The sequence below is a fragment of the Dasypus novemcinctus genome, chromosome 3 (assembly GCF_030445035.2).
Source record: "Dasypus novemcinctus isolate mDasNov1 chromosome 3, mDasNov1.1.hap2, whole genome shotgun sequence".
In the NCBI taxonomy this organism is placed as follows: domain Eukaryota; kingdom Metazoa; phylum Chordata; class Mammalia; order Cingulata; family Dasypodidae; genus Dasypus; species Dasypus novemcinctus.
In genome coordinates, this window is record NC_080675.1 from 175,793,304 (window position 1) to 175,811,261 (window position 17,958).

At 47.6% G+C, this 17,958-nt stretch overlaps 1 protein-coding gene across 1 annotated transcript in view; it reads right to left on the reverse strand.

The window, feature by feature from the left end:
• IL16 (interleukin 16) overlaps window positions 1–17,132 on the reverse strand; it is a 103,818-nt gene extending 86,686 nt beyond the window's left edge. The window contains exons 1-2 of the mRNA XM_004447702.5: window positions 16,883–17,132; window positions 202–614 (exon numbers count right to left, since the gene is read on the reverse strand). Of these exons, the coding sequence (XP_004447759.2) occupies window positions 202–513 (312 nt within the window). The 5' untranslated portion in view covers window positions 514–614; window positions 16,883–17,132. The remainder of the gene's footprint in view (window positions 1–201; window positions 615–16,882) is intronic.
• Window positions 17,133–17,958: the final 826 nt, after the last annotated feature.

The window sequence follows — 17,958 nt, forward strand, 5'->3', positions numbered from 1 at the left end:
ATCTCTCAAGCGAGAGTGTCGACTGAGCCTAATTCACTACTGTCATAGTTTCAGTAGGTGTTGCCTCAACCTTTTCCCCTGTTTTGTTCAGTTAGAGCTCTGTAGCTTCCTGACTTTGGGATAAACGGGTTCAAAGATTCATTTCACACTGCACCAGCCCCCAGCCCCCTGGCTCTTCCAGCCCCCCCATCTTGAGCATACCTTCATAAAGAACATCCTCCTGCAGTTCCTGCCTCGATCGCTCCCAGCGGCTTGGAGTTCAGCAGCCTCGGCGGCTAGTGCCAGATCAGGTACGTCACTGGGTGCAGCCTCCGACGTGTCTGCCAGCTGCACGGAGGAGTGGAAAATTCCCTCCCTGCCCCGGCCCAGGGACATCTCGAAGGGATCAGGATACTTCTCATCCGGGCTGGAGCTGTCGTCGTTGGCCTTCGCGTTGCAGAGGATCAGGGACCGGGAGAGGGACCGGAGCTTTGTGGCCCTTCTGCCCTTCCCAGAACGGCCGTGCGGCTCCATCCTCAGAGAGGCGCTGAGGCTGCCCTTCCTCCTCTCCTGCTCTCGGGCTCTCGGTTGGCGGCTGGAGCCTGGACCGGGCTTAGCTGCCACTTCGCGGGTTCCTGGAGGAAAGAGGAAACAGCAGAAGCGGTGTGACATGCTGCTGACAAGTGGTGTCCTGGAACGGCGCCACGAGTGCCCCCGGGCCTCTGCAGAGAGGCGGAGGGGAGACCGTCCTGCAGTGTCCCCGGCCCCTCGACTTGGCCCGCTCCGTGGGGTTCAGTTAATCCAGGCGGTTTGCGCCCCTCCGGCCCCGAGCTCAGGCGGGCCTGGAGCTGGCGCGTATTCAGAGCTCCTCTGGTCCACGGTCCCATTCTCCAAACGGGCTCAGAGAGGACGTGCCAACTCAAGGCCACAAAGAGTGCCAGCAGCGGGGCCAGGGATGGGGGACAGGAGAGACTTTAGAAATCATCAGGACTTTGGGGCACCGGGGCAGAGGGTGCGTTTAGCCTTGGGAGCTGTTCCTCAAATAGAGCTTTACAGAGAACTCCAGCACACAGAGCAGGTCAAGGCAGCAGGAGGGAGGGGGGCAGGGGGACTGGGGCTCCTAAGCATGTCCAGAGAAACCCCAGGACTCATGGAGCTCAGGTGGAAGACCCCTGACATCTGAAGTCCTCAGTTTACCCACGAGGACCCTGAGACCCAGGAAGGTCCTGGGGAGCTGATGTGAGTGTGGGAGAAGGCGCCGCAAGGGCTCAGCCCTTAACAGGCACTTGGCAAACATGAGCGCCTCCCCGGGCCCCGCTCACACGCTGGCCAGCATCCGGGGTCTCCTGCTCTGTCCCCCACTCACCCCCCCGGATCAAGCTCTTCTGGCCCGATGGCTCAAAGCCTGGCTTTGCTCATCAGGTCAACCACGTCCCTCTCAGCCCGGCCTGCCAAGCCTACCCCAGCTCGGCTTCGCCGGGAGGCGCCTCCCGTGGATTCAATTTCCACGAGGCAGGTGGCAAAAGGGGCCCTTGATGCCGCATCCAAAGACGTTCTGACTCAGGGCCAAGCCACAGAACAAAACCTATTGCCAGAACAACAAATCGTGGGAAGCTCTTGGCCCATTGATACTGCTGTTTGTGCACACCCCGTACCGAAGAAGGAAAAACAGAGGCCCTTCCAATAGTTCCTTAGACAGAAAGCCTTGCACACATTTCTCCCCAAGAGAATTTCTTTTCACAGAAGACCGTGTTTCCACCACCCAAGCTGCACACAAATACATTGTTTTCAATAGTAGTTATTTAATTCAGTCAACTTCTTCGCCATTTACAGTAACCTGTAAGAATAATAAATTAAACCAGGCATCACTCTGATGCTTTAGTATGAATGAACTCCCTGCTGGCCATCGGCCACTCTTTTGCCAATCTCCCAAACCCCTGTACTCTGTGTCCTTCCATCTCAAACTCCAGCCTTACATGAACCCAACTCTTTTTTTTTTCTTTTTTTTAATTGATTTTGTAAAAATATTACATTTAAAAAAATATATGAGGTCCCATTCAACCCCACCACTCCCCCGCCAGCAACACTCACTCCCATCATCATGACACATCCATTGCATTTGGTAAGTACATCTCTGGGCATCTCTGCACCTCATGGTCAATGGTCCACATCATGGCCCATACTCTCCCCCATTCCATCCAGTGGGCTCTGGGAGGATTTACAATGTCCGGTGATTGCCCCTGAAGCACCATCCAGGGCAACTCCAAGTCCCAAAGGCGCCTCCACATCACATCTCTTCCTGCCATTCCCCATACCCATCAGCCACCATGTCCACTTTTCCCACTCCAATGCCACCTTTTCTCTGTGGACCTTGGATTGGTTGTGTCCGTTGCACCTCTATGTCAAGAGGAGGCTCAGATTCCACATGGATACTGGATGCAATCCTCCTGCTTTCAGTTGTAGGCACTCTAGGCTCCATGGTGTGGTGGTTGTCCTTCTTCAACTCCATCTTAGCTGAGTGAGGTGAGTCCAATAAATCAGATTGTAGGAGCTGGAGTCTGTTGAGGCTCAGGGCCTGGCTATCATATTGTCAGTCCAGAGATTCAAATCCCCTAAATATATCTTAAACCCCAACACCAACTACAATTCCAGTAAAGTAGCATGAAAGTCTTATGAAAAGAGATCCCATCTGTGTCCAGCTCCATCACGCAGAAACACCAGCTCCAAAGAAGGGCCATCTGACATGGCAGTGAACCCCATCTGCCATGACCATAGAACCCGTGGGTCTCTTTAGCCCTCCAAGGAACCAATACCTGGGGATTGTATCTACTTTATCTGTCTCTTAGACTCTGCTCAGTTGTGCATAAGGTCAATCCTTCTGACAGCCTCCAGACTCTTTTTTAAAGACTCGTAGGCTTATAAACTCATTTCTCCTTTCCTTTTCCCCCTTATATTAGGTCAAACAGCATTTTAAAGTCATGTTATTATATATGAACCCAACTCTCTACCAGCTTCTGTGCCTGATCGCAGGCTACCAAGCCCCACGGGAGACCCTCCCCGTCCTGCACACATCAGTGCCACGAAACATTCATGGCCACTGGCAGGCCCTCCAGCTCTGGCCAACAGTCCTACTGTGTTGCCGTGTCAGCTCGGGCACACATGCTCAACATGGGCGATTCTAAAACTGTCCTAAGAACTTTCCTAAAATCTAGACGGCCTTTCCCTTAAAATGTCACCTACATCAAGTATCATAAGCAATCCCCCCAGCTTGCCACCATCAGATCTACGAATTCCCTTGCCATCCAGACCTTCTATAGATACCGTTTGTAATGAAGCACGAATGCGCGTCCCCTCCCACCGAGGCCAGGATATCCACCCACCCGTTTTCTGCATCCCACCTCTCCCATCTTTCAGGTAATAGCAATAAAAATAATAGTTAATGTTCACTTCGTGGTGATGAACCACCAGGCACAGTTCTACGAGCTTTGCCATTTGGTCCTCATGAAATCTATTGTAGGCTCTGTAACTATCCTCATTGTACAGAAGAGATCATTGAGGCACAGAAAGGTTAAGTAACGTTCTCAAGATCACACAGCTAGGATTAAGTGAATGCAGGAATTAAACAAGGCAGTCTAATTCGGAGCCTGCAGCCTTTACTAGGACTCTGTACTGCCACTGATGATCACCTCTCTCTCCTTTAGCCTCAGTGGGTCATTGTCATTAGCATGTAAATGTATTCAAATCTTTTCTGGCATTTAAAAACCCATGTAGTGACTCCATACTCCCTTGTTACTTCTCTTTTATCTCCTTCAGATCTTTTTTTAAAACAAACATTTTATTTTCAAATACTTTCAAACTTACAGGACAGTTGCAAAAATAAGACAAACCCCATTCAGAGAACCCCAACATAGCACCTCCCCACCCCAGATTCCCAGATCCACCAATTTTAACAGTTTGACACATTTACTGTATCATTCTTTCTATTATCTATCTATCTATCTATCTATCTATCTATCTATCTATCTATCTGTCTGTCTGTCTGTCTGTCTGTCTGTCTGTCTGTCTGTCTATCTATCTATCTATCTATCTATCTCCTGAACATCTGAGAGCAGGTTGCACACGTCACACTCCACGAACACATAATACTTCCGTGCACATTTCCTACAAACAAGGATATTCACTCATGTAATCATCTTAAGTGCAGCTATCAAGTTCAAGAATTTTAACATTGATATAAGGCTTACATGCTATATTTCATTTTTTTGTATGTACCAGTATATCCTTTTGAGCATTTTCCCCTCAATTCTTAGGTCCCACCCAATATCATGTATTGCATTTAATTGTCATTATCTCTTTAGTTTCTCCTTTTTCGTAACTGTGGAAACATATATATGACATAAATCTTCCTATCCCAGCCCTTCCAAGCATACCGTTCAGTGGGATTAATCACATTCACAAGTTGCAGTACCCTCACCACCATCCCTTACCAGAACTCTCCCTTCACCCCAAACAGAAAACCTACACTCATTCTGCATTAACTCCTCCATTGTCCCTGCCCCCCACCCCACTTCTGGTAACATATATTTTCCTTTCATCTCTATGAGTTTGCAAATTCTCTGATATTTTCTTTGTGGTTACCATGGGGCTTAAATTTAATGTCCTAAACATATAAAAATCTCATTGCTTTGATAGCCACTCAACAACTTCAATAGCTTACGTAAAATATGTTCCTGTAACCCTCCATCCCCCCCCTTTCATGTAGTTCATACATTATGGGTCCTGAACCATTAATCTATCATTATATTTTAGGCACTTGCCTTTTAGATCCTGTAGGAAATAAAAGTGGAGTTACATTTAAAAAATAAACACTACTGGTATTTACATTCATCCATGTCATTATCTTTACTGGAGATCTTCAGTCAATTTTCGAATGTCCTTTTCTTTCAACCTGCAGAGCTCCTATACCATTTCTTGTAGGGCTGGTCTAGTGGTGACAAAGTCTTTCAGTTTCTGTTTATCTGGGAATGGCTTATTTCCTTCCTCATTTTTGAAACACTCTTTTGCCAGATACAGAATTCTTGGTTAGCAATTTTTTGCTTTCAGCCCTTTAAATATATCTTCCCACTGCCTTCTTGCCTTCATAGTTTCTGATGAGAAATCAGCACTTAATCTTAATTGAGTCTCCTTTGCTTCTCTCTTGCAGTTTCAGAATTCTCTCTTTACCTTTGGCATTTGACAGCTTGATGAGAACATGGCACAGTGTGGGTCTATTTAGTTTTATCTTCTTTGGAGCTGGTTAAGCATCTTGGAATAGGCTCTGTTCACTCTTTTTCATTCTGCTCCTCAGACTGGATGATTTCATTTTCTTATCTTCAAGGTCACTGATAATTCTAATCTGCTGTTGAACCCCTCTACTGAATTTTTAATATTTTTACTGTGATTGTCAGCTCTGTTTGGTTCCTTTTCACAATTTCTATCTTCCTATTGATATTCTCTTTGTGTTCATCTGTTGTTTTCCTGATTTCCTTTAGTTCTTTGTCCATGATATCCCTAACTCCTTGAGCATATTTAGTTCCAGTTTTTACGTCTTTGCCTGGAGTGTCCCAGATCTGATCCTCCTCACTGATGTTTTCTAATGCTTTAATGGTCTTCTTTGCTTGGTCATGGCTTCCTACTTCTTTTTATGTTTTGTAATCTTTTGTTAAAACCTGGACATTTTGATATTGTAGTGTGTTGTCACTGGAATTTAGAGTCTGAGGCATCTCTTCCTTAAGCTCATTTCCAGCTTATGTTATAATAGAGCTTTCTTTTAATGCCAGAAACTAACAAAGGAAAAAGAGCTGGTGGGAAGAGAGTCCCTTCCTCAGTCTTGGAACACTGACCTGTGTTTGAGTCCCTGCTTTCAATTCTTTTGAGTATTTGCCTAGAAATGGGATTGCCAGGTCATATGTTAATTCTACATTTAGCTTCCTGAGGAACTGCCAAACTGTCTTCCACAGAGGCTGCACCATTCTACATTCCCCCAACAATGGATGAGTGTTCCTTTTTCTCCACAACCTCTCTAACACTTGTGATTTTCCATTTTGTTAGCAGTAGCCATTCTAATGGATATGAAATGGAATCTCCTTATGAGTTTGATTTGCATTTCCCTAATGGCTAGTGATTTTGAGCATCTTTTCATGTACTTTTTAGCCATTTGTATATCTTCTTTGGAGAGATGTCTATTTTTTGCCCATTTTTAAATTGGATTTGCTTGTTTTTTGTTGTTGAGTTGAAGGATTTCATTATAAATTCTAGATATTAAACCTTTATCAGATATGAGGTTTCCTCATATTTTCTCCCATGGTTCACTTTCATGATAAAATCCTGTAAGGATTTTAATTTTAATGAGGTCCCATTGATCTATTTTCTCTTTTGTTGCTTGTGCTTCGGATGTAAAGACTAAGAAACCATTGACTAACACAGGGTCCTGAAGATGCTTCCCCAAGTTTTCTTCTAGGAGTTTTAAGGTTCTGGCTCTTATATGAGGACTTGGATTCACTTTGAGTTGATTTTTGCAGGTAGTATGAGGTAGAGGTTCACCTTCAGCTTTGGAAATGGAGATCCAGTTTTCCCAGCATCATTTGTTGAAGAGACTATTCTTTCCCACTGAAGTGGTATTTGCTCCTCTTATCAAATTATAGTTGACAGGAGCCAATGTAGCTTAGTGATCGAGCACTAACTTCCCACATAGAAGTTCCTGGGTTCAATCAATCCCTGGCCCCAGTACCTCTTCCCCTCCCCCTGCAAAGGAAACAAAACAAAACAAAGCAAAAAACAACAATCAGTTGGCCATAAATGTGAAGGTTGATTTCTGAGCTCTCGATTTGATTGCCTTGGCCTGTATGTCTGTCCTTATGCCAGCACCATGCTTTTGACTACAGTGGCTTTGTAATAAATTTTAAGATCGGGAAGTAGGAGTCCTCCAACTTTATTCTTCCTTTTCAAGATGGCTTTGACTATTTGGGGTCCCTGCCCCTCTATATAAATTTGATGGTTGGCTTTTCGTTTTCTGCAAAGACCATTGTTGGAATTTTGATTGGGATTTCATTGAATCTGTAAATGGCTTTGGGTGTAATTAACACCTTAACAATATTTAGTTTTAATATGAAATATGCATATGGAATGCACTTCCATTTATTTAGGTCTTTTTGGATTTCTTTTAGCAATAGTTTGTAGTTTTCTGTGTACAAGTCCTTTACATTCTTGGTTAGATTTATTCTCAGATGTTTGATTATTTTAGTTTCTCTTGTAAATTGAAATTTTTTTCTTAAATGTTTTCTTCCAATTATTCATGACTAGTGTATAGAAACACTACTGATTTTGGGGTGTTGATCATATACCCCACTGCTTTGCTTTGCTGAATTCATTTATTAGGTGTAGGAGATTTGTGGTGGATTTTTCAGGATTTTCTGACTATAGGATCATGTCATCTGCAAATAGGGAAAGTTTTATTTCTTCCTTTCCAATTTGGGTACCCCCTTCACATCTTCTTCACCAAATGTTCTACACTTTATTCTTTCTCTCCTCATGTTCACCTCCCGTCAAGCCTCAACCTGTATAGTCTGCTTCCTTCCCCCTAAAACCATTGAAACTATTTATCAATTCTGCATTATTTTGTGCACCAAAGTCACTAAACTAAAGTCCAGAGAGCATGATCTGCTTGGTTTCAGCCTGCTTCATTTTGAGAGGATTTGTTAGTAGCATATTGATGCTCAGATCCATTGCCTGCGGAATTCGTAGAGTTCAAGCTCTTAGAGCCATCCTTTTTCTCATTTCTCACCTTTACTTCCAGGTGTCACCCTTCAGCTGCTCTCCTTTCTGCCACCATCCCCCAACTCAGGATTTCCCTTTTATTCTGTCCACTCAATGTGGCAGCGCTGGTGTTCTCAACACCACTGTTACTATAAATATTAATATAGCCAAACCTCTTTTCCTTTTGATCACCCTCATCAGGACTCCCCATAATTCAAATGGGACTCATGGAGGATGTGTGTACACGTGTGTGTGTGTATGGACTGGGTGTGCGTGTGGATAGGTGTGTGTGCAGGTGTGCGTGCATGTGAGTGGGTGTACATATGCATGTGTGCAAGTGGGTGTGCATGTGGATGGGTGTGTGTGCATGTGTGCATGCATGTGAGTGGGTGTACATATGTGTGTACAAGGGGGTGTGCATATGGATGTGTGTGCACATGTGCATGTGTGTGAGTGGGTGTGCCTGTGGATGGGCGTGTGTGCACGTGTGCATGTGTGAGTGGGTGTGCCTGTGGATGGGTGTGTGCGCACATGTGCATGTGTGTGAGTGGGTGTGCCTGTGGATGGGTGTGTGCGCACGTGTGCATGTGTGAGTGGGCGTGCCTGTGCAAGGGTGTGTGTGCATGTTTGCATGTGTGAGTGGATGTGCCTGTGGATGGGTGTGTGCACGTGTGCATGTGTATGATTGGGTGTGTCTGTGAATGGGTATGTGTGCATGTGTGTGCATGTGAGTGGGTGTACATATGTGTGTGTGCAAGTGGGTGTGCATGTGGATGTGTGTGTGCACATGTGCATGTGAGTGAGTGTGCCTGTGGAAAGGTGTGTGCACACATGTGCATGCGTGTGAGTGGGTGTGCCTGTGGAAGGGTGTGCACATGGAAGGGTATCTGTGTATGCATATACGTGTGCATGCATGTGTTGGTTGTAGCCAGCATTGGTCCATTGGGCACTTGAAAATATGAGAGAAAATCACAGTTTTATGTTAAAATCTCTCTGCCTGTTTACTGGTACTAAACTGGGAGACTATGACTCTGGGGCTGCTGAGGGTCGCTGCATGGAGAGGCTGCCTAAGCGTGAACCCAACACAGAAGCTGTGGAACTCACGGAGGTGCAAAGAGAGCTGCAGATTCAGAAGAAAAGACAAAGGGAGGGGGAGAGAGGGACGGAATGAGGGCCAGCGCATCCAGATGAGGTTCTGTGAGCACCTGGATCCAGCCACGCCTGAAGCCACCTCTATCTTTTCAGTTATGGAAACCAATACATTCCTGGCTTTGCTTAAAAAAACTCCTCTTGGAGTCGTGGCTCTTCTCTCTGATGCTGCTGGCCCACAGTGACATCCAACAACCAAAAGGCTTTGAAACTCTTTTATCCCACCCTTAGCAGGAGAGGAGCGGTCACCCCACCCCCGCCCGCACCGGTCACGTCCCGAGACCCCCCTGCTGCCCCTCCCCCACGACAGCCTCCTGCCTTCCTGCTTCCTGAGCACTGCCAGGGTCAGGAGGATTCTTGGGATGCAAATCCAGTTCCCTTTCTCCCCCACATCCTCTCCCGACCCATGAGACCTGTCTTATCGATACCGTCTTATCAGTGGCGAGGTCGCTCGCTGGCATTTTCCAGGGGGAAAGCTTCTGGGGCCTTTCAGGGGCAGGTGCAAGGTGTGTGCTGAACTCAGCGGGAAGGCCGGAAGCGGGTGGGATTTGGGGGAGCAGAGGGACCAAATTCCTCAGTGGAACCGTGCTGCGCCCAGGCGGCCCTTTGCACGAGAGTCAGATGAGCCCCGCCGATTTTAAAAAATAAGCGTTTCCAGGGGGAACTGCCACTCCTGCATCTCAGGTCCCCCAAAGGGGTGCCAGGGGCCCTGGGATGGGAAGCTGGTGATGCACTGGGGACAAGGTGTTAACCCTGAGGTCAGGAGCCAAGCCAGATTTTCAAAACGCCGCCTGTTGTTATGGAAAATGTTCAAAAGAAAGGGAACAATTGCTCCAGGGCTGTAGTGGTGAAGCCAGAATTGGACTTCTGTGGAAGGCTGCTTCCCCCCCCCCCCCCAGGCTTGGCACAGGGAGAGAGAGAAGAGGGGGAGAATAATTGAAAACACAGCGTGGCGGTCACATGGCTCGGCTTAGCTCCGGTAATTGTGCTCAGGACATCGGAACCGGCGATTGCCCCTAATGGGGCCAAATGTCAGCAGAGCTGGGGGCCGGCCCGTGCCACTCCCCCACTCCAGCTGCCTGGGAAGGGCCAGGGCTGAATGCACTTTCTCTTTTTTCACCCCAGGCTCCACCAGCGTTTGCCAAACTCCTGCCAGATTCTCTCAGCCCTAAGGGAATCCCTGGCTCGGCGCCCCCAGACCTGCCCCGTGGGGGTTCCCGGGAAGCACAGCATGACCAAGCTAAGAGGATCAGCTGCTCTCACTTCCACACAGGAAAACCCAGGGGATCTGCTTTCCCCCACGAAACCGCTCTTATTCCAGGGCCGCTCGCCTCAGCCCCTGCAACACAGACTAATATGTGCTCTTTAGCTTTCTCCTCCCAGGATTTGACAGCTGGAAGCGGTCTCACCACTACACACGTGAGGAGACTGTGCCCCAAAGAGAGGAGACTTGACTCATCGCAGCTCCTCAGGGTATGTTATGACCACCAATGTCTATACCAAAAACACTGAGCCAAAAGAACCGTGCTCAACTGCAAAGCAATGGATAATTCCTTCCTTTCGAAGGAGTTTGTGAATCATCCAGATTGCGTGCTGGGAAGTAGCATCATGCTTCCTTCCTCTCTCCCTCCATCCTTCATCTCTTTCTAGTTCTCTTCCTTGTTCTTTTTTCCTTTTTCTCATTAGCAGCACTTTCGGGATTTCAACACCAGGCCTGGGGGAAGCGAGCCTACTGACGGAACGGCCACAGAGTTTCCATCTGGATAAAATACACTTAATTCACTGGAGAGCTTTGGGAGGGTAAATAACCGCATGGAAAAGGGGGGACTTGTTGCTGAAATGTGTTTTAAATTTCGGAATCCTCCGACAGCATCTTATATCAAAGGCAGTTTTCCAAGTCTGGTCACGCAGGCCCAGGGGGTAGTTTCTGTCTCTCACTGCAGAGTGACTCACAGATAAAGAGCGCCGGCCTAGGATTCTTGGGGCCTGTGGCCGGGCGACTCGCACCCGTGTCTACACGTTGTGCACAGGACTAGAGGGGGATGGGCCTCGGGGACCCCTGGGTAAGAGGAGCAGTTTGTGCTGAAGTTAGCTTCCCATCTGGCTTCTTCACGTCCACGTAGCTCCTCGGGGAAGAGACCGCACCTGATTAATTTTGCGTCTCCATGCCTTGCCAGGGCTTGGCACATTTCCATGTAGGTGACCGAATGGCCGGGGAAAGGTCCCGAAGATCCCTTGCAGCCAGCCTTTCCTGCCCCCAGAGAAGGTGAGAAGTGCCCAGGAAGGCCTTCCACCTGGAAGCCCCGGCCGCAGGACGGCAGGTAATACACTGCCACCGAGGCACCAGGCAGAGCGGGCTGCCCCTGAGGGCGGGAGACGAAGAGCACGTGGGAGCGGCCCCTCGCCTGGGCTGCTGCCCTTCGGCCTCCTGGAAGGGGACCCCGAGCCGGAAGCGCTTGGCCCAGGTGAGGCTGTCCGCAGCCGTCCTTGCGCAGGTGCAGGTGCGGGTCCTGAGCCAGACCCAGGCCCCTGGGGCCAACGATAAGTCGGGAGAGGGCTTCTCCCCTCAGGGTTTGTTACTGCCAAGATGGGAAAGGATGAACGTGTGAGAATCTCAAGAAGGAGCTAGATCAATTCAAGAAGGCTCTAGATCAATTCAAGAAGGGCGCATTGGCCCGCCTGTCATTGTTCTGGAGGGATTGGCCAAGACGCACGCCTCTTAAATCCCAGGGCCTAGAGGAGAGCTTTGCAGAGAGCCGACACTCAACAAATCTGTGTTGCACAATGAAATAATGAGCCAAGTGCCCAAAGCTACACGTACAGCTGTCTAGCGGGACAGCCCACTGACCAGCCAGAGCTCAACTCTAATGGTTAAGGGCTTAAATTCTGGAGTTGGCCTAAATTTGTGCCTGCCACTTAATATCTGTGTGACCTTTTGCCAAGTGTTTAACATCTCTGGGGCCTAGTCTCCTCGCCCGTTAAGTGGAGATAACAATACTAACCTCTAGGAAGACTAAAGAAAATAATTCCAAGAGATACTGAGTTTATTGCCTGGCACATAGGATAGACTGGGGAAAAACACATTTATTCAAAAAAAGGGGAACTAACCTAAATATATACCAATGGAGGATTTAATAACTGTATGATGGTATGTTCCTTCAGTGGAATACTAGGCAGCCAATAACAAGAAGAAAATAGATACGTGGATATGGAAAGACGCCCACAGTATATTGTAAAGTTACAAAACACCAAAAAGCAGTTGTGCAGAGTGGTCTTGTTTACAAAAGTTTAGTTTTACTAAACACCAAGTTAGTAATTGCTCTTTCTTCGGAAGTTGCAGCAAGGTCCTGGGATGGAATTCACCAGAAGCCTTTCCTTTCCTTTCCTGGGCTTGGTTTCTTTTCTCAACAAGCATGAACCGCAATTATAATCAGAAAAAAGTAAACATGTTCTATTTTAAGGGAAAAAATAGCAATTTATATCTGATTTTGGTCAACTAATATTCCTAATTAACTGCCTAATAATTTTCTCCGACTCCAAAGTATCCAGTTGAAATTTTAATTGCAATTGCTTTGGATTCATAAACTAATTTAGGGGGCGTTTCTCCCCACTAGGGACTTTTATATTTATTCCTAAGCATTTCTGCTTCTGTGTTGAATGGAATCATTTGGAAAAGATATTTTCAAACTCATTATTGCTCATATGCAAGTGCATTGACTTCTGCATATTTACTTCATAACCAGCAGCCTTACAAATCTCTCCTTAACTCTTGTGGCTGTTCAATAGATTCCCTTGAGCTGCCAGCCATGTGCTCTCTGAATGTCAATAAACACACCTCATTTTTAAGTACTTGCCCCACTTATTTCTCTTTTCTGACTTTACTGACTATGGTGTCTACAGCATTAGTAAACAATGGTGGCAATAGAGGTTCTCCAGGCCTTTTATCAGACATTGATGGAAATTCCATTAGTGTGCTCTATTAAGTGGCATGTTGATCACCGTTTGAGTTAAAATATTAACATGTTAAGGAAGTATTCTACTACTTATAATCTGTGAGGCATATTCACCAAGAAGGGGGGGCTATTTATTAATCTTTTTTACAGCAACTTAGCACGATCCTTTACCTTTCCTTTATTTATTTATTTTTTTTCAGTTAGGCCAGTAAAAAGCATTTATATGGGAAATGGGGGAAAAAGCAGAGCTTGCTGAGAAATGGAAGAGAAGGACGGAAATACAGACCAATTTGGTATGGCTTCCTCTAGGCAGAGAGGGTACACTCTGCCTTGTGTGGTTACCTGTCAAACCATTCATCGTGCCTCCCCTTGCCCTTCTGTGCCTTTCCTCTCAGTTGTCAAAGCGAATATATTAATGGATTTCTTAAAACTGAGCCACCTTTATTTTGTTGAGTTTTTCAAAGTCCTATTAGGTCACCGTCTGTAACTCTTTTCATAGGGACCTGGATTTTGTTTACTACTAATTCATTTAGAATTTTTTTTTATCTCTGTTCCCAAATAGAAATGGTCTGGCCCTGTTTTGTGCTGCCTCGGGCTGTGCTGACACTGTAAAAGGAATTAGAGCCCTAACATCTTTTCCTACTCTCTGAAAGAGTTTAATAGCTTAAAATACAGCTAGTCCATAAAGGCCTGAAATTATTTTCCCATAAAATCTGATCCTTTGGATCCGAGGTGGTCCTTTGGAAACTCTCCATTGCTTCCTTCATTATGGATCTTTTTTTTTTTTCTCCTACCTTTTCCTTTGTTATTTTGCTCACTTACGTTTTTTATAAAATTACCTTATCCAGATTTTCAAACGTATTAGCGTAGAATTGTCCATTGCAGACTCACAATTTTCAAAATTTTCTCTGAAGCTGTGTGCATACCCTCTGACTCTCAGAACCGGTGTCGTGTATTTCTTTTCATCACCCCTCCTTGTTGCTCCGATTTACCTGAAGGAGGGACATCTGTTCTATTGGTCCTTGCAAAGAACTCACTCCCAGACTTCAGCATGCCTTTAAAACATCCAATATGCTCTTTTGGCTTTGCTTTCAGATGTCTTTGTTTCTGCTTTGGCTTTATTACTTTTTCCCTTCCTGTTTTACTTCTATTAGTTTTGTTCTTTTTTTCTATCTCCTAGAGTTTAATATTTTATTCCTCTACCTCCATCCCTTGTATTTTAGAAATGACAGCATTAGTCCCCCTAGACATAGGTTCAAATCCCACTCCAATTATTTACTGTTTGACCTTGAAAATCTACTTAACCTCTCTGTGCCTCAGTTTTGTTATCTGTAAAATGGGGATAATTATAGTACTCTCCACCCAACAACAACAGTGTGACATTGAGTTGAAATGCTGGTTGTGAGTCTATTAGCACACTTTGTTGGGTGGTTATTGTGGCTGATATTTAAAGCTAGAAATTAAAATACTTAAATATTTAAAACTAGAAATTCTCTGACTATCCCTTTGGTCGCCACCCATGAACTTTTCTGTAGTTCTAATTCCTGTTATTTCACCAATGGTCTGCAATTGCAGATTTTACTTCCAATTTAAACTGAGTTCTTTAGAAGACTGTTTTTGTTATTGATTTCATGTGGTTTAATTTCCGAGATTTAGTCTTGTTGTTCTTGTAACTTTTTATCAGAAAATTTTCTTGTAACTTTTTATTAGAAAATTCTATTTAAATGCATCGTGGCCACAGGATATGACCTAGACACTTTTATTTGTTGGAATTTATTGAGGTTTACTTTGTAGCCAGTATGTGAAGTGACCTAATTGTGGTAAGTGTTCCATGGACATTTGAAAAAAATGACTATCGTTTTATTGTCCGTTTGGAATTTCAAATATATACATATATTTAAATGTGATAGACTGATAGCTAGATAGAAAGATATTCAACCTCGTAAATCATAGAATGCAAATCCTCAAACTCTATATTTGTCTAATGTACTCTGAAAAAGCTTAGAGTTAGTGCATTAATATCTGACACCATATCTGTAAGTTTATTTCCAACATTTTTTATTTTATGTCTTTCAATGCCTTCATCTAGTGCGTAAAGGATTCAGATTTGCAAGTCTTCGTTATGGGTTCTTTTCATTACTATAAAAAGTACATGACCCATTTAATACTTGCCTCAATTTTTATTTTGTCTGACAAAATTAATATTGCCACCCTACTTTCTTTTCATTTGCATTTGCCTAGTATTTTCCCATCCCTTTATTTTTAACATCATGTTCTTTTGTTTTAAATGTGTCTCTTAAAAGTAGGATGTAGTGGGGGCGGGGGGAGGGTTTAAGGGTATTTTCCCATTGTTTAAAATGAATCTGGGTATCTTCCTGATTGTACTGTGTGACCGCATTACGTATTTGAATGTGTACATTCACACTTGATGTGTCAGCTTGGCCAGGCTAGGAGCCAGGGCTTTGCTCCAGCCCTGGTCTACACGATACAGTGAAGGGATTTCATAGATGTGATTAATGTCAAGGTCCAGCTGACTTTAAGTAAAGGAGATTACCCTCGGGCATGTGGCTGGGCCTCTTCCAATCCAGGGAGGCCTTGAGAACAGAAGCAGATTTCCAGGAGAAGAATCCTGCCCTCGGACTTCAAAGTCGACTCCCGCTGAGTGTCCAGCCCGCTGGCCTGTCCCAGATTTGGGATCTGCCAGCCCCCGGACTGCATGAGCCAATTCCTTAAAATAAATCTATTTATACACACACCCCCTACATATATCCAGTTTTGTGTCTTCTCTCAAGAACCCTGGTGGATACACATCTTAGCTGGTACATCTTTCTTCTGACACATTTGGGCTTTCTTTTAATGGTTCCTTTCTTTTTATTGCTTTCCACTCAAGTTATTTGGTCTTTCTTTCCCTCCTCCGAGAGTCAAAGGTTATACATCCTGTTTTTATTTTACAAGTGGCTACATAAAGAATTATGAAAACCCTATTTGAGCCTTACATTTTCCCAGTTCATCAATGCCTAGAACGACCCTGTAGCCACTGCCTCTTCCCAGGGATGCACTTACGACTGAGCATTTGAATACACATTGTTAGGAGTTGAGTAAATGGCCAGCAGAGATTTCCAGAAACTTCTGGCACACACGCACGCACCCCCATCGCCTCGTACCCAATTCAAGCTGCGGAGAGGGGAGGTGCCCTCTCCCTGGTTATAAACTTGACCACCGTCTAACTCCAGGACACAGAAGGAGAAAAGAGACGAGGAAAGGGGCCCAGCAGTCCTCTCCTGCCCAGGGAGCCGGGACAGGCAATAGGGAGCCCCAGCGAAAGCAGCTCCCCCGGGAAGGCCGTGCGGCGGCCAGGTGCGGGCTCCTGGGACAAGGTCCCGTGTGGCTCGGCCTGAAATGGGACCAAGGTCACCTGAAGGGAGCAGGAGGAGCAGGTGCTTCCCTGCATCCTCAAGGAGGCAGCAAATCTGCTTGACTGACACATTCCTGGACAAGAGAAAGCTGACCTGGGAACACAACCAGAGTGGGACGTAGTGGTGGCACCCTCCCCAGTCGGGCAGAGTGGCCGGCAGGCAGAGAGCCGACTTCCCACCGTCCAGGGCGCCAGAGCCGGTCCCCGCCGTGCCCACCAGGAGAGGGGCAGCTGGAGCAGGTGGACCCTCCCCTGGTGGCCGCAGCCCCCTCTCTCCACCCTCCGTTCTCCACCCCCTCCCACACTCCGGGTCCCAAGGACGAGGTGCAAGGCCGACAGGTCCTCCTGGCGCAGGTCGAGGACGCAGCCCTGTCCCCACCCACGGCGGCGTGCCCCTCCACCTTGCTACCCATCACGGTGGTCCCAGGATTCCTGTCCAGGTGATGCCCATTTCTGCCCCGTCCCGACCCCAGCACCGCTTCCGTACAGGACATGAAGTGCCAGCACCCAAGACCCTCCCCATTCGAGCCACAGACCTGCCTCCTGGCAGCGGCTGCCCGGCCAGGGCGGCTGCCCAGAGCCCCCCACTCACCTGGAGCCCACCTGCCTCCCCGCGCACAGCTTCGCTCTCCAGCAGGGACCCAGCACCCCGTATCCCAGCGCGGCCCGTGGCCCGGCCTTGAATCGGAGCTGGCGAAGGACGAGAGCCGGACGCCCCTTTCTCCACCCGAGTCAGAGCCCGGGCCCCGATGGCCGGGATGCTGTGGGACGGATGCTGCTCCGCCACCTGCTCTGGACAGGTGACACGGGCACCGCCCGTAGGGGTGCGCTCCACCACTCCCCACCAGAGCCATCTGACTTCTCCACGGGAAGACGCCCAGTCTAAGGGCCGGGCTGCCGGCGCTGGCAAGCTCAGCCTCGCAACATGGTCCACCATCTGCTGGGCGGCAGGGAGCCCCGGGGCCGGCCCAGCCCGCCACGACAGCCCCGAGGCCACAGGCTCACCCGGGCGGCCCAGAGCAGTGGGGAGGGCTGGATGGCCAGAGCATCCCACGGCACGTGCCCCGTACGCCCGGCACAGCGCTGGGGTGTCACACAAACCTAGAAACGCATCACGTCACACCCGGTTTCCAGCTGGAGGAAGGCGCCACGCAGTCACCTGTCACTGACTGAGCCGAGAGAGATGACCGTGGGTCATAGCCAGTCACCGGCTTGGCAAGGTCAGTCTAGCCAGCACCTACCGGACTCCTAACCCAGGCTCTTCCCGTGGCTTCACGTGGCCTCTCTGAGCCAAAGAGGCCCTGAAATAACAAAACAGCTGCCAGGAGGTGCCTGTAACTCAGGGGTTCTCGGAGGCGGGTCCCCAGCTCAGGGGCGCCCGCAGCACCTGCTAGGAATGCACCCGCCAGGCTGTGCCCACCTACCGACTCGGCGGCTCTGGGCGCGGGGCCGGCACCCTGGGCTCTGACAAGTCCTGCAGGGGATTCAGATGCAGCCCAAGTGAGTGTGGGGCCCAGAGAGTGACCCAATGTGCAGAGGCTGCGGGGGCAACAGCCGCGTAAAGGGCCACACCTCCTTGTCCCATCGGGGCAGTGTCCTGTGTCGGGGACACCTTTCCCCGCCTGGTCCTCGGAGAGCCTGCTCTGAGAGTGACAGTTAATCCCTCTG